This window comes from Chiloscyllium punctatum, chromosome 41 (genome assembly GCF_047496795.1).
Source record: "Chiloscyllium punctatum isolate Juve2018m chromosome 41, sChiPun1.3, whole genome shotgun sequence".
NCBI classification, from domain to species: Eukaryota; Metazoa; Chordata; class Chondrichthyes; order Orectolobiformes; family Hemiscylliidae; genus Chiloscyllium; species Chiloscyllium punctatum.
This window is the reverse complement of record NC_092779.1, coordinates 13,918,273-13,931,577: the sequence shown is the minus strand read 5'-3', so window position 1 is coordinate 13,931,577 and position 13,305 is coordinate 13,918,273. Positions and strand designations below refer to the sequence as shown.

Sequence of the window (13,305 nt, the reverse complement as noted above, 5' to 3'; positions counted from 1 at the left end):
AAACAAACAGAAAACAAATTACTGGAGAAACTCAGCAGGTCTGGCAGCATCTGTGGAGAGAAAATAGTGGATTTGAAACGTTAACTCTGTTTTCTCTGCCCAGGCGCTGCCACACCTGCTGAGCTTCTCCAGCAATTTCTGTTTTCATTTGTTTCACAAGCTTCCTCCAATGAACTCATTTAATAACTTGTTCATTATGAAAAACCTATTCTTACAGTAGCTGGCAGAGCTGGTTAAGAACTAAGCTATTATCTGGAATCAAACTGTGTGCTTTTAATTGAGGAGACAATAGAAACCTGCAGAGATCTTGTTAGGTTCAACTGGGGGATTGTGTACAGTTGTGGACACCACAAAGATGTAAGTTTACATTGAAGAGAGTGCAGAAGCACTCTGTCAGATTAATATCCAGGCAGTGAAAACAAACATCATTCGCAACATGGTAGCAGCAGAGAATGCAAATAGTTAGGGTTTGGAAGGCAAATTCAATCGAGGTATTCAAGGGGGCATCAGCTTACTTTTAACTGTAACTCCTCTGTATCTGCAAAGTCACCAATCGTAAATTCATTTATCCGTGCCAAAAAAAAGTAACAGCAAAAATTAACATCCACGGGCAAAAATTGCATATCTGTGATATTTTTAATCATTTTAATCTACTTTTAAAGAATTCTGCTCTCTTACGTTTCCTCAGATCCAGGTTTCTGGGAAACGGAACTCTCACGGACACTGAGGTATCCCTGTACATGGAAACAATGTGCAGGATTACAGAGAAAAGATGAGAGATTGGCACCAAGTTAAAAATGCTGAGAGCCAGGCCAACATCAAGGGCCAAATGGCCTTATTCTGTACCATAAGAATTCTGTGATTGGAGAACACAATCTTGCATGTAATTCCCCTGTTGAGGTCAAATGGTATTTTTAGAACTTTAAAGAATGGCAATTCTAGTTAAAACATTCCACTGACAAACACTGAAATTAAATGGGTTATGGCTGTATAAAATTTACAATAGGGTAATGTGGCACTAAGAATCAGTGCGTGTTGATCAGACTACCTGTCCACAAATTTTAATTCAAATTTCATCTATCTATTAAGAGAGTGCATGAAACAATGCTTCATTTAGATGTTGATAATAAGTTAAATTAAAACTTCTTTAGCAAGCAAGTCATTAATTTAGTGGCAAGTTGATCAAACAGATGTAAGTGAGCAGGAGTTAGAACTGGGCATTTAGTGACTGAACAGTGACACTAGAGATGAGTCATATTGTCTATACCTGTTGTTTTTATATCTGTGTAAAAGCAACATATAAAAAGGAACACAATGTAAAACGTTTTCAAGTGCCTCTCACACATCAATTAGCAAGGTACAGGAGTTGCTTGTTCAGAAAGGTGACAGGTTTGCGTTGGGTAATATTGATCTTTTTTTTTAAGAAGTGCTCTGATCACCACTGTCTGATTTGATCCTCAGATAGAGCTGTGCTATGTTCTGGTGATGATTCAAAGAAACGTTTTTAGAGCTGTGTGCTTCTGAAGCAGTTGTTTCAGTTCTGGAGTGTCCTCACTTTCACTTATATATCCCACGGCACGTGTGTTAATTCTGTCTCAAGGGCCAGTTTGTTGCCCTGGCTTTGCCCTTATTTCATTTGTGCTGAAAATGCAAATTCAGAGAATGGTACAGACTTTTGTTCTTGCCAGTGACCTGCTTGTGCAGCTGCTAACCTCAGAAACACCATCACAAAGAAAAGGCAAACAGGTGACAGGGGCATCACATGAGGAACGCTGGGTAAAGTGAATACTCGACGCCACCACCACTCAATTTGGAGCCTGCCCGGCCGTTGCCGTTTCTGAGGCTTTATCATCTTCCAGATGACAAGTGGAAGAAGAATGTCATAAATTCAGCAGGACCTTCACTCCTCACTGCTGCCCAATGATGTGCCTCCTCACCATCCACACCCTGCAGTAAATATCCAGATATTTTCGGCAATGCAGGGCAAATCTTGCTGCATTTTCTTTCCTTGCAAGACTTGTCTTCTGAGGCAAGATGTTGCTTTTTTGCAAGATGAAGTACTGTAAATTACAACTGAGATGGGAGGAGTGTGCGCTCTCTCTTTCTCTCTCATCCCACTTCTGTATGGGCCACAATATAAACTTAATAGTTTGACTGAGTTCCCAATATAGCTACTCCATTTTATCTACATTAGACTAATAATAAAAATATCTATCCACCAGGCTTTCCTAATAAACACAGAATTGTGGATTAATTATAAAACAAAATCTATTCAAACAAGATGCAAAGTGGTTAACACATTCAGTTTGTAGTATAAAGGTATAAATGGTTACTTTTCTAAATAATCCAAAAACACCCCCTTCCCCCCACAAAAAAACACACACACACACACCCTCCCTGACAGACCGCACATAACACACCAACACATATACACATTAATCCTCACACTCAGACAGGACTACACACATACACAACAACCTCCCACCCACACCCTCCACACACACATAAACACACCACCCACACATACGACCCCTCACACACAAACCCCAACCCCACCTGATGAGCACACACCTAATCCCCCACCCCACACACACACACACACACAACCATACTGCCATATACACAAACCTCCCCTCCACACACACACCCTACCCCCCATACACAGAAACCCATCCCCACACACACAAACCCACCCATACACACACAAACCCTACCCCCCACACACATATCCCACGTACATGCAGAAGTAAATCATTCAGCCCATCAAGTCTGTTCTGCCATTCCAGGAGACTGTGACTAATCTGATGGTTTTCACTTCACTGTCCTGCCTTTGCCCCATAACCTCTGATTTCCTTACTGATTACAAATCTGTCCACCTCAGCCTTGAGCATACCTAACAATCCAATCTCGATGGTAAATGTAATAGCTACTACAGACACAGCACAGCCCCTCTTCTCTGGTTCAAATGGGGCACCTTTCACATGTTGGGCAAACATGGTAACCATTATACCACCAAAATACAGCACTTGCCCAAAACCCCGAACCCTCCCCCTGAGTTCAATCATTTACAAGTCTGGAAGAAGAATGAGCTCAAGTGGCATGTTCAAGAGTAAACCAGAGTCAACAGCTTTGATCATTACGAATGTTTTCAAACACTAAGCTATGCTACACAACTTCACATTCCTGCCAGCTTACATTCTGTCTGATTGTTTACATGTGCATTTTATATATTAACTTAGTATTTTCAATGCTAGATATATTTACTAATATTGTAATACTGAAGAAAGAGACTTGTGTTTTTTGGTATCTGCTTACACTTGGTAGAAGCTATGTATTAGCTCAGTTGGCTGGACAGTTGGTTTGCAAAGTCAACCAATGCCAATAGTTCAGTCAAATTCCCTACTTCCACCCCACCAGCCTCCCTATACATCGCATACTCATCTGCCATTTCCGCCACCTATAAACGGACCCCACCACCAGAGCTATATTTCCCTATCCACTTTCCGCTAAGACTGTTCTGTCTGCAACTATCTCATTAGGTCCACGCCCCATAACAACCCACCCTCCCCTCCCAGCACCTTCCCCTGCCACCGCAGGAATTGCAAAACCTGTGCCCCACACCTTCCCCCTCATCTCTGTCCAAGGCCCCAAAAGATCCTTCCACATCCATCAAAGTTTCACCCGCACTTCCACACATGTCATTTACTGTATCCGTTGCTCCCAACGCGATATCCTCTACACTGGGGAGACAGGATGCCTACTTGCAGAGCGCTTCAGAGAACATCTCCAGGACACCCGCACCAACCGACCCCACCGCCCCATGGCCAAACACTTCAACTCCCCCTCTCACTCCGCCGAGGACATGCAGGTTCTGGGCCTCCTCCATTGCCACTCCCTTACCACCCGACACCTGGAGAAAGAACATCTCATCTTCCACCTCGGAACACTTCAACCCATTGCATCAATGTGGATTTCACCAGTTTCCTTATTTCCCCAGTTCCAACCTTCCACTCAGCACCACCCTCATGACCTGTCCTACCTGTCCATCTTCCTTCACCTATCCGCTCCACCCTCCTCTCCGATCTATCACCATTACACCCATCTCCACCCACCTATTGCATTCTCAGCTACCTTCTCCCCAGCCCCACCTTCCTCCTATTTATCTCTCTACCCCCGAGGCTCCCAGCCTCATTCCTGATGAAGGGCCTTTGCCCAAAACGTCGTTTCTCCTGCTCCTCGGATGCTGCCTGACCTGCTGTGCTTTTCCAGCACCACACTCTCAACTCTGATCTCCAGCATCTGCAGTCCTCACTTTCATGTAATTTCCTGCTGCCCAGCCAAGATAACAATGAAGCACTCTCCTTCTCAGCCTCTTCCCTCACCTGTGGCATGATGATCCTCAAGTTAAACCACCACTGATCATCTTTCTACAATGAGAGATCAGCTCCATGGTCCAGTAGGAATCTGGCAATGTAACCTTTACCTTTATATGTATGCACAAATACCGGTCTTCTGCAGGTAACAGGAACACGTCAGTCATTGTAGCTTTTTTGAATTAAGCAGAACCATAGTCGACCTTAATTCCTGGTAGATTCTCATAGCAACATCTCAACCAATCCATTGACTGGCCAACTTATCAGTCCTTTTCCCATGCAGTATAAATCATTGTTCCCTTTGAAACTTGACATTTTTGAGTCTGTCTTGATGTAAGGCCTCACAAGCACTTCTCTTTCTCAGTAATGTTCTGCACCATGGAACTGCAGTGATTGTAACAAGAATATGAGTTCCCTGATTGGGGCTGTTAATATGATCCAATCAAGGATCCCTGGCTGACAGCCATAAACAGGAGTGTGAGACATTCTGTTCACTCTGACTGCTGCCTCTGAGGGAGCTGGATCAGTGCATGAAGAAGGAGGAGAGGGGACTGATCTCTGAACTGCCTGGCCCCCACAGTCAGTGTTGTTGCTGTTGGTGTTTCCTACTGAGGAAGAGAGTTTCCCTGTTTGTCTCTCCCCCTTGTTTCAGGTAGACTTTGTTTTGATTTATTTATTTTTCTTTATTGTGTATTGTGATTGTTTTTCTGGATTTTCTTTGTGTTTATTTCCGTAAAAAAACTAAACAGGTGTGTGGGACATCCTGTTCACCAGACGAACTGGCTCTGAGGGAGCTGGATCAGTGTCGAGGACGCTCTCCATATAGATAAAAGGTGACTTAGAGTCTTAGAGATGTACAGCATGGAATCAGACCCTTCGGACCAACTCGTTCATGCCGACAAAATATCCTAACCTAGTCTAGTCCCATTTTCCAGCACTTGGCCCATATCCCTCTAAACTCTTCCTATTAGTCATGCCTTTCTGAAACTCATCAACAATACTATAGTAAATTAGAAACAGAATACCGGCCTCGGTGAAGTTATTTCACAAACGAGTGTTAATATTATGTTGTTCTCTCTGTTCCTCTCCATGTTCTAACCAAACAGAAGTATTCTGCCATCTCTCTCTGCAACATCACAACAGAAGCACTGAAAGTCATCAACGCCACAGAGGATCTGATTGGAGAGGCCACAGGGACAAGTGATTCCCGGTCGGAATCGAGTGGAGGAAGAATTCCGACAGGGAAGGAAGCAGTAAAACTTGAAGAACAGCTCTCTAAACTGGAGGAAAATGTAAGAGGAACAAATAATATCCTGAGAGCTATTTTTTTGTTGATAGCCAGTGCACTTAAATAAGTCTGACGTCATCACGATATTGAATAAGGTTTTCAAACTAAAACAAATCACTACAAACTTGGAAATTAACAACAGACCTGAACATTGGGATGAAAGGGACTTGTACTGATCACAGTGAAGATGGTAGGATTGTGGCAATGTCCTTGTATAAGTATTCCTCAGGTTTAGTCTCATGCCCCAGGGTTTGGAGTTTAAATCCTGCAAAGGCAGCTGGAGGCATTTAAGTTTGTTTAATAAAAGTAGCCTCAGTAATCATGACTGTGACAACCACAGTCAGTTGCTGCAAATGCTTATCTGATAGGAGGTGGCTGTTTTGTACAGTATTAGGTCCCTCCCTCTGACCCAGAAAGCCTTGGTTCAAGCCTCACCTCAGGATCTGATGGACAAAGAGTAATTTCATAACAGGTTGATTGTTTTTAAAAAAAGATCTAATTCCTTCATGTCCTTTAGGGAAGGAAATTTGCCATCCTTATCAAGTTGGGTCTACATATAATGCCTGACCCAAAACAATGTAGAAGACTCTTGAGAAGCCCCTGAGATAAAATGACCATAGTGCCAGAGGACCATAGAACTGCTGTCACATCAGAGATGGACAACTGGTACTGGGATTAACCTGAGGGTCTACCCTAACTCAGGCTAGGGTCTACCCTACCTCATACTGCTGATGTCATTCTGCATCGCAAACCAGTCATCCGGCCAACTGAGCTAACCATTTAACTTCACAAGTCACATGATTGTGCTACACGAAGAGTTTCACAATTTGAGGAAATGAGAAGTCAGCAATAAATCCTTACCTGATCTGGCCTACACATGGGACTCCAGACCCACAGCAATGTGGATGTCTCTTAACGGCCTTCTGGGTAATTAGGGATGGGCAGTAAATGCTGGCCCAGCCAGCGATGCCCTCATCCCGCGAATGAATAAAAAAATAAGTAAATCAGTGCAGCCTGTGCATGCCATGAAAGATTGACAATAAAAAGAAAATATTCATTTTCTCATGCGTGGCACTTCAAGACAGCAACTGAGATTGAGATAACATCTTTCACAACCAAAGGATGTCCCAAGGATCTCCAGTGTCAAAGAGTTACTCTTGAAATGCCGCTTCTGTTGTAATGAGGGAAATGCAGCATCCAATGTGGGTGTAGGAAGTCCCCGCAGTACACAGTGAGGTGATGACTCACTCATTCTCTTTATTCTGTGGTGGTTTCGGGCTTAGTTATTTCGTTACAAACCCAGGTCATCACTTTTTCTTTTCCTTTCTGTTCTGTTTTAAAGGTCTCTTTCTCAGGAAGGAGAGAATTTTTGAAGATTAAGTAGAAAGCACCATTTGTAACTTGGAAATAGATCAAACTCCACTTCAGGAGTGGATTATTGCTCCCCGTCATCTGAAACGCCCCGCTAAAATCAAAATAAGGCAGATGATGCAAGTCTAAAATTAAAAAATCAGAAATTGCCAAAAACAGCAATGGATCAGGCAACAACAGTGAAAAGATGAGTGAGGGTTTCAAGTCATCAATTTTCATCAACTTCTCTACCTGTAAAAGTAACCCCTAACTCCATGCCGCATACCAACTCCACCACCCCATTGTTAATCATTTTAAGAATGTTTGTGTTTTTAATAGAATGATTTGGTACTATTCAAATGCTGTTGAGTACTCACTTTTATCCACAAGCAAAAATTAAGTTGTGGAGCCTGCGCTATGTTATGTTATGTCTCATGGTTAATGCATCAATGAACCCTTAAGAGAGATGTTAACAATAACTTCGCTGCATCAAAGCATGTGACCTGACGGTTTAGCCATCTCATACTTCACTTGAAGCATACTACTCAATTGTAATCTAATGTGAGCCCAGATGTGCCCTTAAAGGTAATCTGATGAAGGGCTTATGCCCGAAACATCGATTCTCCAGCTCCTTGGATGCTGCCTGACCTGCGCTTTTCCAAACTTTTTGACTCCTCCCCCTCCTCATTATGGCTGTATGTAACAACTGTCACAAGTGTCTGTTGGATTCTCCAATACCACAATATCTGCAGTCACTTTCTTACATTACAGGAGACAACAGAACATCACCGTGTCAGATAAAACAAACAGCTGAAGGCAAAATCCCATCACAGTACATAGCTGAGATTGAAGAACATGTGGGGGTATAGGGGACTAATCATTAAGAAGAAATTACTGCGTCAGAATGTTGGAGTTCATAAAACAAAGTTCTTTATGATGGAATTAGCCTCTTCTATATTTATCTCCCCTTTCAGAAATGTCAGCCTTGAAAGCAAAAAATAGTATTGAGGTCAAAGATCATCATCATGGAGTTTGATGGAGGATCAGGATCATTGTTCTCAATGGCCTTCTACCTGCTGCTGTTTCCTACATGGGGTTCCTCCACTATATCTTCCAGTTTACTACTGACTAAATATCTTCACCGCGTGGTCTGTTTGATAGTAGCCATTCGCATATTCACCTAAGTTGTCTTTTCCACAGTGAAACACTAGCAAGCACTCACAGTGCGGTAACTACCTTACTTTATCTAGGTTTACGTAACAGCAGGCACAGTGTACAGTCTGGAGGGACAACTGAACGACCTGGAGGATTGTGCAAGGAGCATCCACAGTATAACCACAGAGACAGAACTTGCTGATCTAGAGGACCAAGTGGCAACTGCAGCTGCTCAGGTTCACCAGGCTGAGCTCCAGGTAAATTCAAAGCTGTGTTGGGTTCAGACAGGGCACTGTACTGGATTCAAGCAAACAAACAACTGAATATTCCGTAAATTTAGCCCAACTCAATTTCACGGAACTTGCCTTTCAGGTTGAATGTGTTGTTTGGCAATAAAAGTGCCAAAGCAAGTTGCCCATACTGAATAATGATTCTGTAACTTACTGGAAAGATTCCAAGCTACCATAATGGGCTTATTCAGGCTACACGTCTCCGATACAAAAGCAAGAGGAACTCGAAGACTTTAAGAGTGTATCCAGTTCAGCAGGACGGTGCTTTCTCTGACTCAATAGAAAGAGGGGGCAGAATCTTCCCAGTCACTGAATCATGGGTAATAGTGGGAATGTTGGGAGATTCGTGTGAGATGGCCAGTGAGGAGTAACTGGACATCACAACAAAACATCCTACTTCCCAACTAAGTGGTGAACAGTCGGGCGAGATTCAGATGCAGAAAGCTACAGAACAGAGGGATTTGGGAATTCCCATTCACAAATCACAAAAAGCTAGCATGCAATTTCAGGGGGAAATAGGGAAGGCAAACAGAATGTTGGCCTTTATTTTAGAGAAAATGGAATATAAAAGTGGGGAAGTTTTGTCAAAACTGTACAAGGCACTAATTAGACCATACCTGGAGTGATGTGAACAGCTTTAGACCCTTACTGAAGAAAAGACATACTGGCATTGGAGGGAGTCCAGGAAAGGTTTATTAGGCTGAAACCAGGTCAGGAGGGACTGTCTTCTGAGGAGAGATTGAGTGAATTGGACCTATACTCATTAAATATAGAAGATTGAGAGATGACATTATTGAAATACACACAATTCTTAGAGGACCTCCCAGATGAGATGCAGAGACATTGTTTCCCCTTGTGGTAGAGTCTAGGACCAGAGGACATCACCTCAGAATAAGAGATTGCACTTTTAAGACAGTGACTTGTCATTCTGTGGAATTTTTTTAATACAGAGAACTGTTCAGGATGCATCATCAAATCTATTCAAAGTTGAGATAGACAAATTTTTAATCAGTAAAAAATCAAGGAATATGTAGAAAATGTAGGAAGGTGGAGTTGAGAATTATCACATCAACCAAGATCTCATTGAATGGTAGAGCAGACACAATGGGCTGGTGGCCTGCTTCCACTGCAATGTGGAATAAATCTAAAGGATTTATTCTTGCTAGTGAGCAGCAGGATGACTGCATTAAGATTATTATCATCTTGCCTCACTGATATGCAATTTCCCAGTCTTCCACGGGCTGGTTAGAAATTGGATCACCACAATTCCCAACAAGTTGTAGCGGGGACTTGACAACTGCCAACTTATCGCGCACTCCCCCACACCCCATCAGTCACTAATATCTCACTCACCCACACCTCCATAAGTCACCAACATTTCATTCCACACCCCCCCATCAGTCAGCAACATCTCACTCCCCCACACACCCATCAGTCACCGATATCTCACTCCCCCACACCCCATCAGTCACTAATATCTCACTCCCCTACACCCCCATCAGTCACTAATATCTCACTCCCCTACACCCCCATCAGTCACCGATATCTCACTCCCCCACACCCCCATCAGTCACCAATATCTCACTCCCCTACACCCCCATCAGTCACCGATATCTCACTCCCCCACACCCCATCAGTCACTAATATCTCACTCCCCTACACCCCCATCAGTCACTAATATCTCACTCCCCTACACCCCCATCAGTCACCGATATCTCACTCCCCCACACCCCCATCAGTCACCAATATCTCACTCCCCTACACCCCCATCAGTCACCGATATCTCACTCCCCCACACCCCCATCAGTCACCAATATCTCACTCCTCTACACCTCCATCAGGTACCAACATCTCACTCCCCTACACCCCCATCAGGCACCAACATCTCACTCCCCCACACACCCATCAGTCACCAATATCTCACTCCCCTACACCCCCATCAGTCACCGACATCTCATTCCCCACACCCCCATCAGTCGTCAACATCTCACTCCCTCACACGCCATCAGTCACCTCACACGCCTCACACGCAACTCAGGCCACGCCTCATGGACCTTGGTATGCCCTACCCAGCATGTCCTCCAGGTCCCCATGCAGAGTGCCAGTTACCCTCTGTCCAGCATGTCCTGGGTAAATAGCATGAAGCATGCACAGCAGCTGCAGACAGAAGGTTGTCTGGGTGCTGCCACCAGGAGTGCCTGTGATGGTCAATGCTGCCACCTCCAGTGAGTGGGTGAATATGTTGGGTGGGGTGCCACAGAGGCACAGTGTATAGACCATGAGGTGAGTTTGGGAAGACAGCACACCAAAATGAGAGTACATCAAACAAGTGGCTCAGTGGTTAGCACCTCTACCTCATCACACCAGGGACCCGGGTTCGATTCTAGCCTCGGGCAGCTGTCTGTATGGATTTGCACATTCTGCCTGTGCCTGTGTGGGTTTCCTCTCACAGTGCAGAGATGTGCAGGTTAGGTGGATTGACCGTGGGAAATGCAGGGTTACAGAGATAGGGTGGGTCTGGGTGGAATGCTGTTGGGAGGGTTGGTGTGGCCAGTGAGTCAGATGGCCTGCTTCCACATTGTAGGGATTCTGTGATTGTAAGGAAACGTGTTAGAGCCCACGAGTGAGAGAGACCTTTCATAGGATGTGTCCAAATTGACACTTTGTCGATTGCTGATAAAATTCAGCTGAGTCTGAGCAGTGAATTTATTTTATAATGTGTCTTACGAGACACTGTGAAGATCAGGTTGATTTAAAACTTCTCACACTTAAAGGAAAGACAAAGAACTTATTTATGTGTTGCCTGAGGATGTTGCAAGGCAGTTTACTGCCAGTGAAATATTTTTGAAGTGTTAGAATTGTTGTAATGCAGGGAATATGACAGTTGCACACAAAAAGTTTCCACAATGAGATAATGGTCAGATACTCTGCTTTTACCCTGTCAATTGAAGGATAAATATTAGGGCAGCACAAGTAATTCTGTTCTTCCTCCTTCAATTAATGATGTGGGTTTATTTCACATCCCCCTGAAAGAAAAACTGGTACCTCAGATTATAATCTTATCTGAAGGTTACATCTTCAACAATGCAGCACTCCTAGATTACTCCGCAGGGAGCATGAGTCTGCATTTTGTGCTCAGGTTTCTGGTGTAGGACTTGAGTCCAGAGCCTGTTGATTCAGAGGTGAGCGGACCTGACAACTATATGTACCATATCCTATTCACCATCACCTTTTTTTTATTCATCCACAGGATGAGGGCATCGCTGGCAAGGCCAGCACTTATTGCCCAGAGGGCAACCACATTGCTCTGGACTCCCATGTAGTGTATGCCTGATAAGGATTGCAGTTTTCTTTCCTCAAGGGCATTAGTGAACCAGACGGGTTTTTCCGACAATTGATTAATAGTCACTGGCTGGGACGCTAAAAGTCTTCAAGGCAGAAATTGATAAATTCTTGATGTCACTAGGGTTTAAGGGCTACGGGGAGAATGCGGGTAAGTGGAGTTGAAATGCCCATCAGCCATGATTGAATGGCAGAGTGGACTCAATGGGCCGAATGGCCTTACTTCCACTCCTATGTCTTATGGTCTTATGGTCTTATCACTGGACTCCTTATTCCAGAGGTTTTAAAATTGAATTCAAACTCCGTCAGCTACCGTGGCAGGTTTCGAACCAGGTCCCCATAACGTTACCTGGGTCACTGGATTATTAATCCAGTGATAATACCACCAGGCCATCTTCTCCCCTACTTGTCACATCCCAGTGTGTCCAAGTGAGGCTAGTGTTGATTGTGACCTGAAATACGTTTTTTCTTTGTTAAGATCTTCCTTAGAACCTACCCTTTTTGAACAAGCTTTTGGTCACCTGACCTATCTCCTTATGTATCTTGATTTCGAGTTGCTTTAGACTTTGCTTCTGTGCATTTTACAATGTTAAAGGATATAAGGTACAGGAGCAGGAGGAGGCATTTCAGCCCATTGAATGCACTCTAACATCAGTAAAATCGTGGCTAATACTCCACTTCAACACCAATTTCCTGCACTCTCCCCATATCTCCTGATGTTTGTAACTACATAGAGATCTACCATTCTCAGTTTTGAACATACTCACTGACTGAGCCTACCCTTTGGAGCAGAGAATTAACAATGATAACCCTCTGAATCAAGAAATTCTTCTCCTCTCAGTAGTAAAAGGTTTGCTGTTTACTCTGAGACTCTGTTTCTTGGCTCCAGGCACCGTATAAATTCAAGATTTTATTGTTGATTGACTGTCCCTATGTGGATGCTGATCAAGAGCTGACTTCATTCCTCGAGGAGACAGAACTATCACCACAATATCCATGAGTTAGTAATCCAGGGCCTAGGCTAATACTCCAAGGGCATGGATTTGAATCCTACCATGGCAGATGGTGTAAATATCTGAAATTTAAATAAGTTTATCTAATGGTGAATAAGTAGCCATTGTTGATTGTTGTAAAAAGAAAACCTTCTGGTTCTCTAATGCCATTTTGGGAAGAAAATCTGTCGTCCTGACCCATTCAGGCCTACAGATCCTTTCAGACCCTTGGAATTGTGAAGACTCTTAACTGCCATCTGAAATGACCCAGAGGGGCAATTAGGGACAGGCAACAGATACCACCTTGCCAGTGACACTCACATCCCATGTGAGAATTCAAAAAGAACCCCTTTTTGCTGAGGTTAAAGGAAGATAAATTATATTAATTCTGAATTAGCAGAAGGATGCTATTACACTTTCAGACCAATGACACTCAGCCTCAAAGTTCCTGCATTACAGTACATTTCAGAAGCATGCTCCTGGCTCGGAGAGTGCAGCATCACTTAGCAACACTG

General features: G+C 43.7%; 1 protein-coding gene across 4 annotated transcripts in view; it reads left to right on the top strand.

Moving 5' to 3' along the window:
* myripb (myosin VIIA and Rab interacting protein b) overlaps positions 1 to 13,305 on the top strand; it is a 392,899-nt gene that overhangs the window by 353,694 nt on the left and 25,900 nt on the right. For all 4 annotated transcript variants that reach the window (XM_072560411.1, XM_072560409.1, XM_072560410.1 and 1 more), the window contains 2 exons: positions 5,480 to 5,665; positions 8,262 to 8,423. In XM_072560411.1, the coding sequence (XP_072416512.1) occupies positions 5,480 to 5,665; positions 8,262 to 8,423 (348 nt within the window). The remainder of the gene's footprint in view (positions 1 to 5,479; positions 5,666 to 8,261; positions 8,424 to 13,305) is intronic.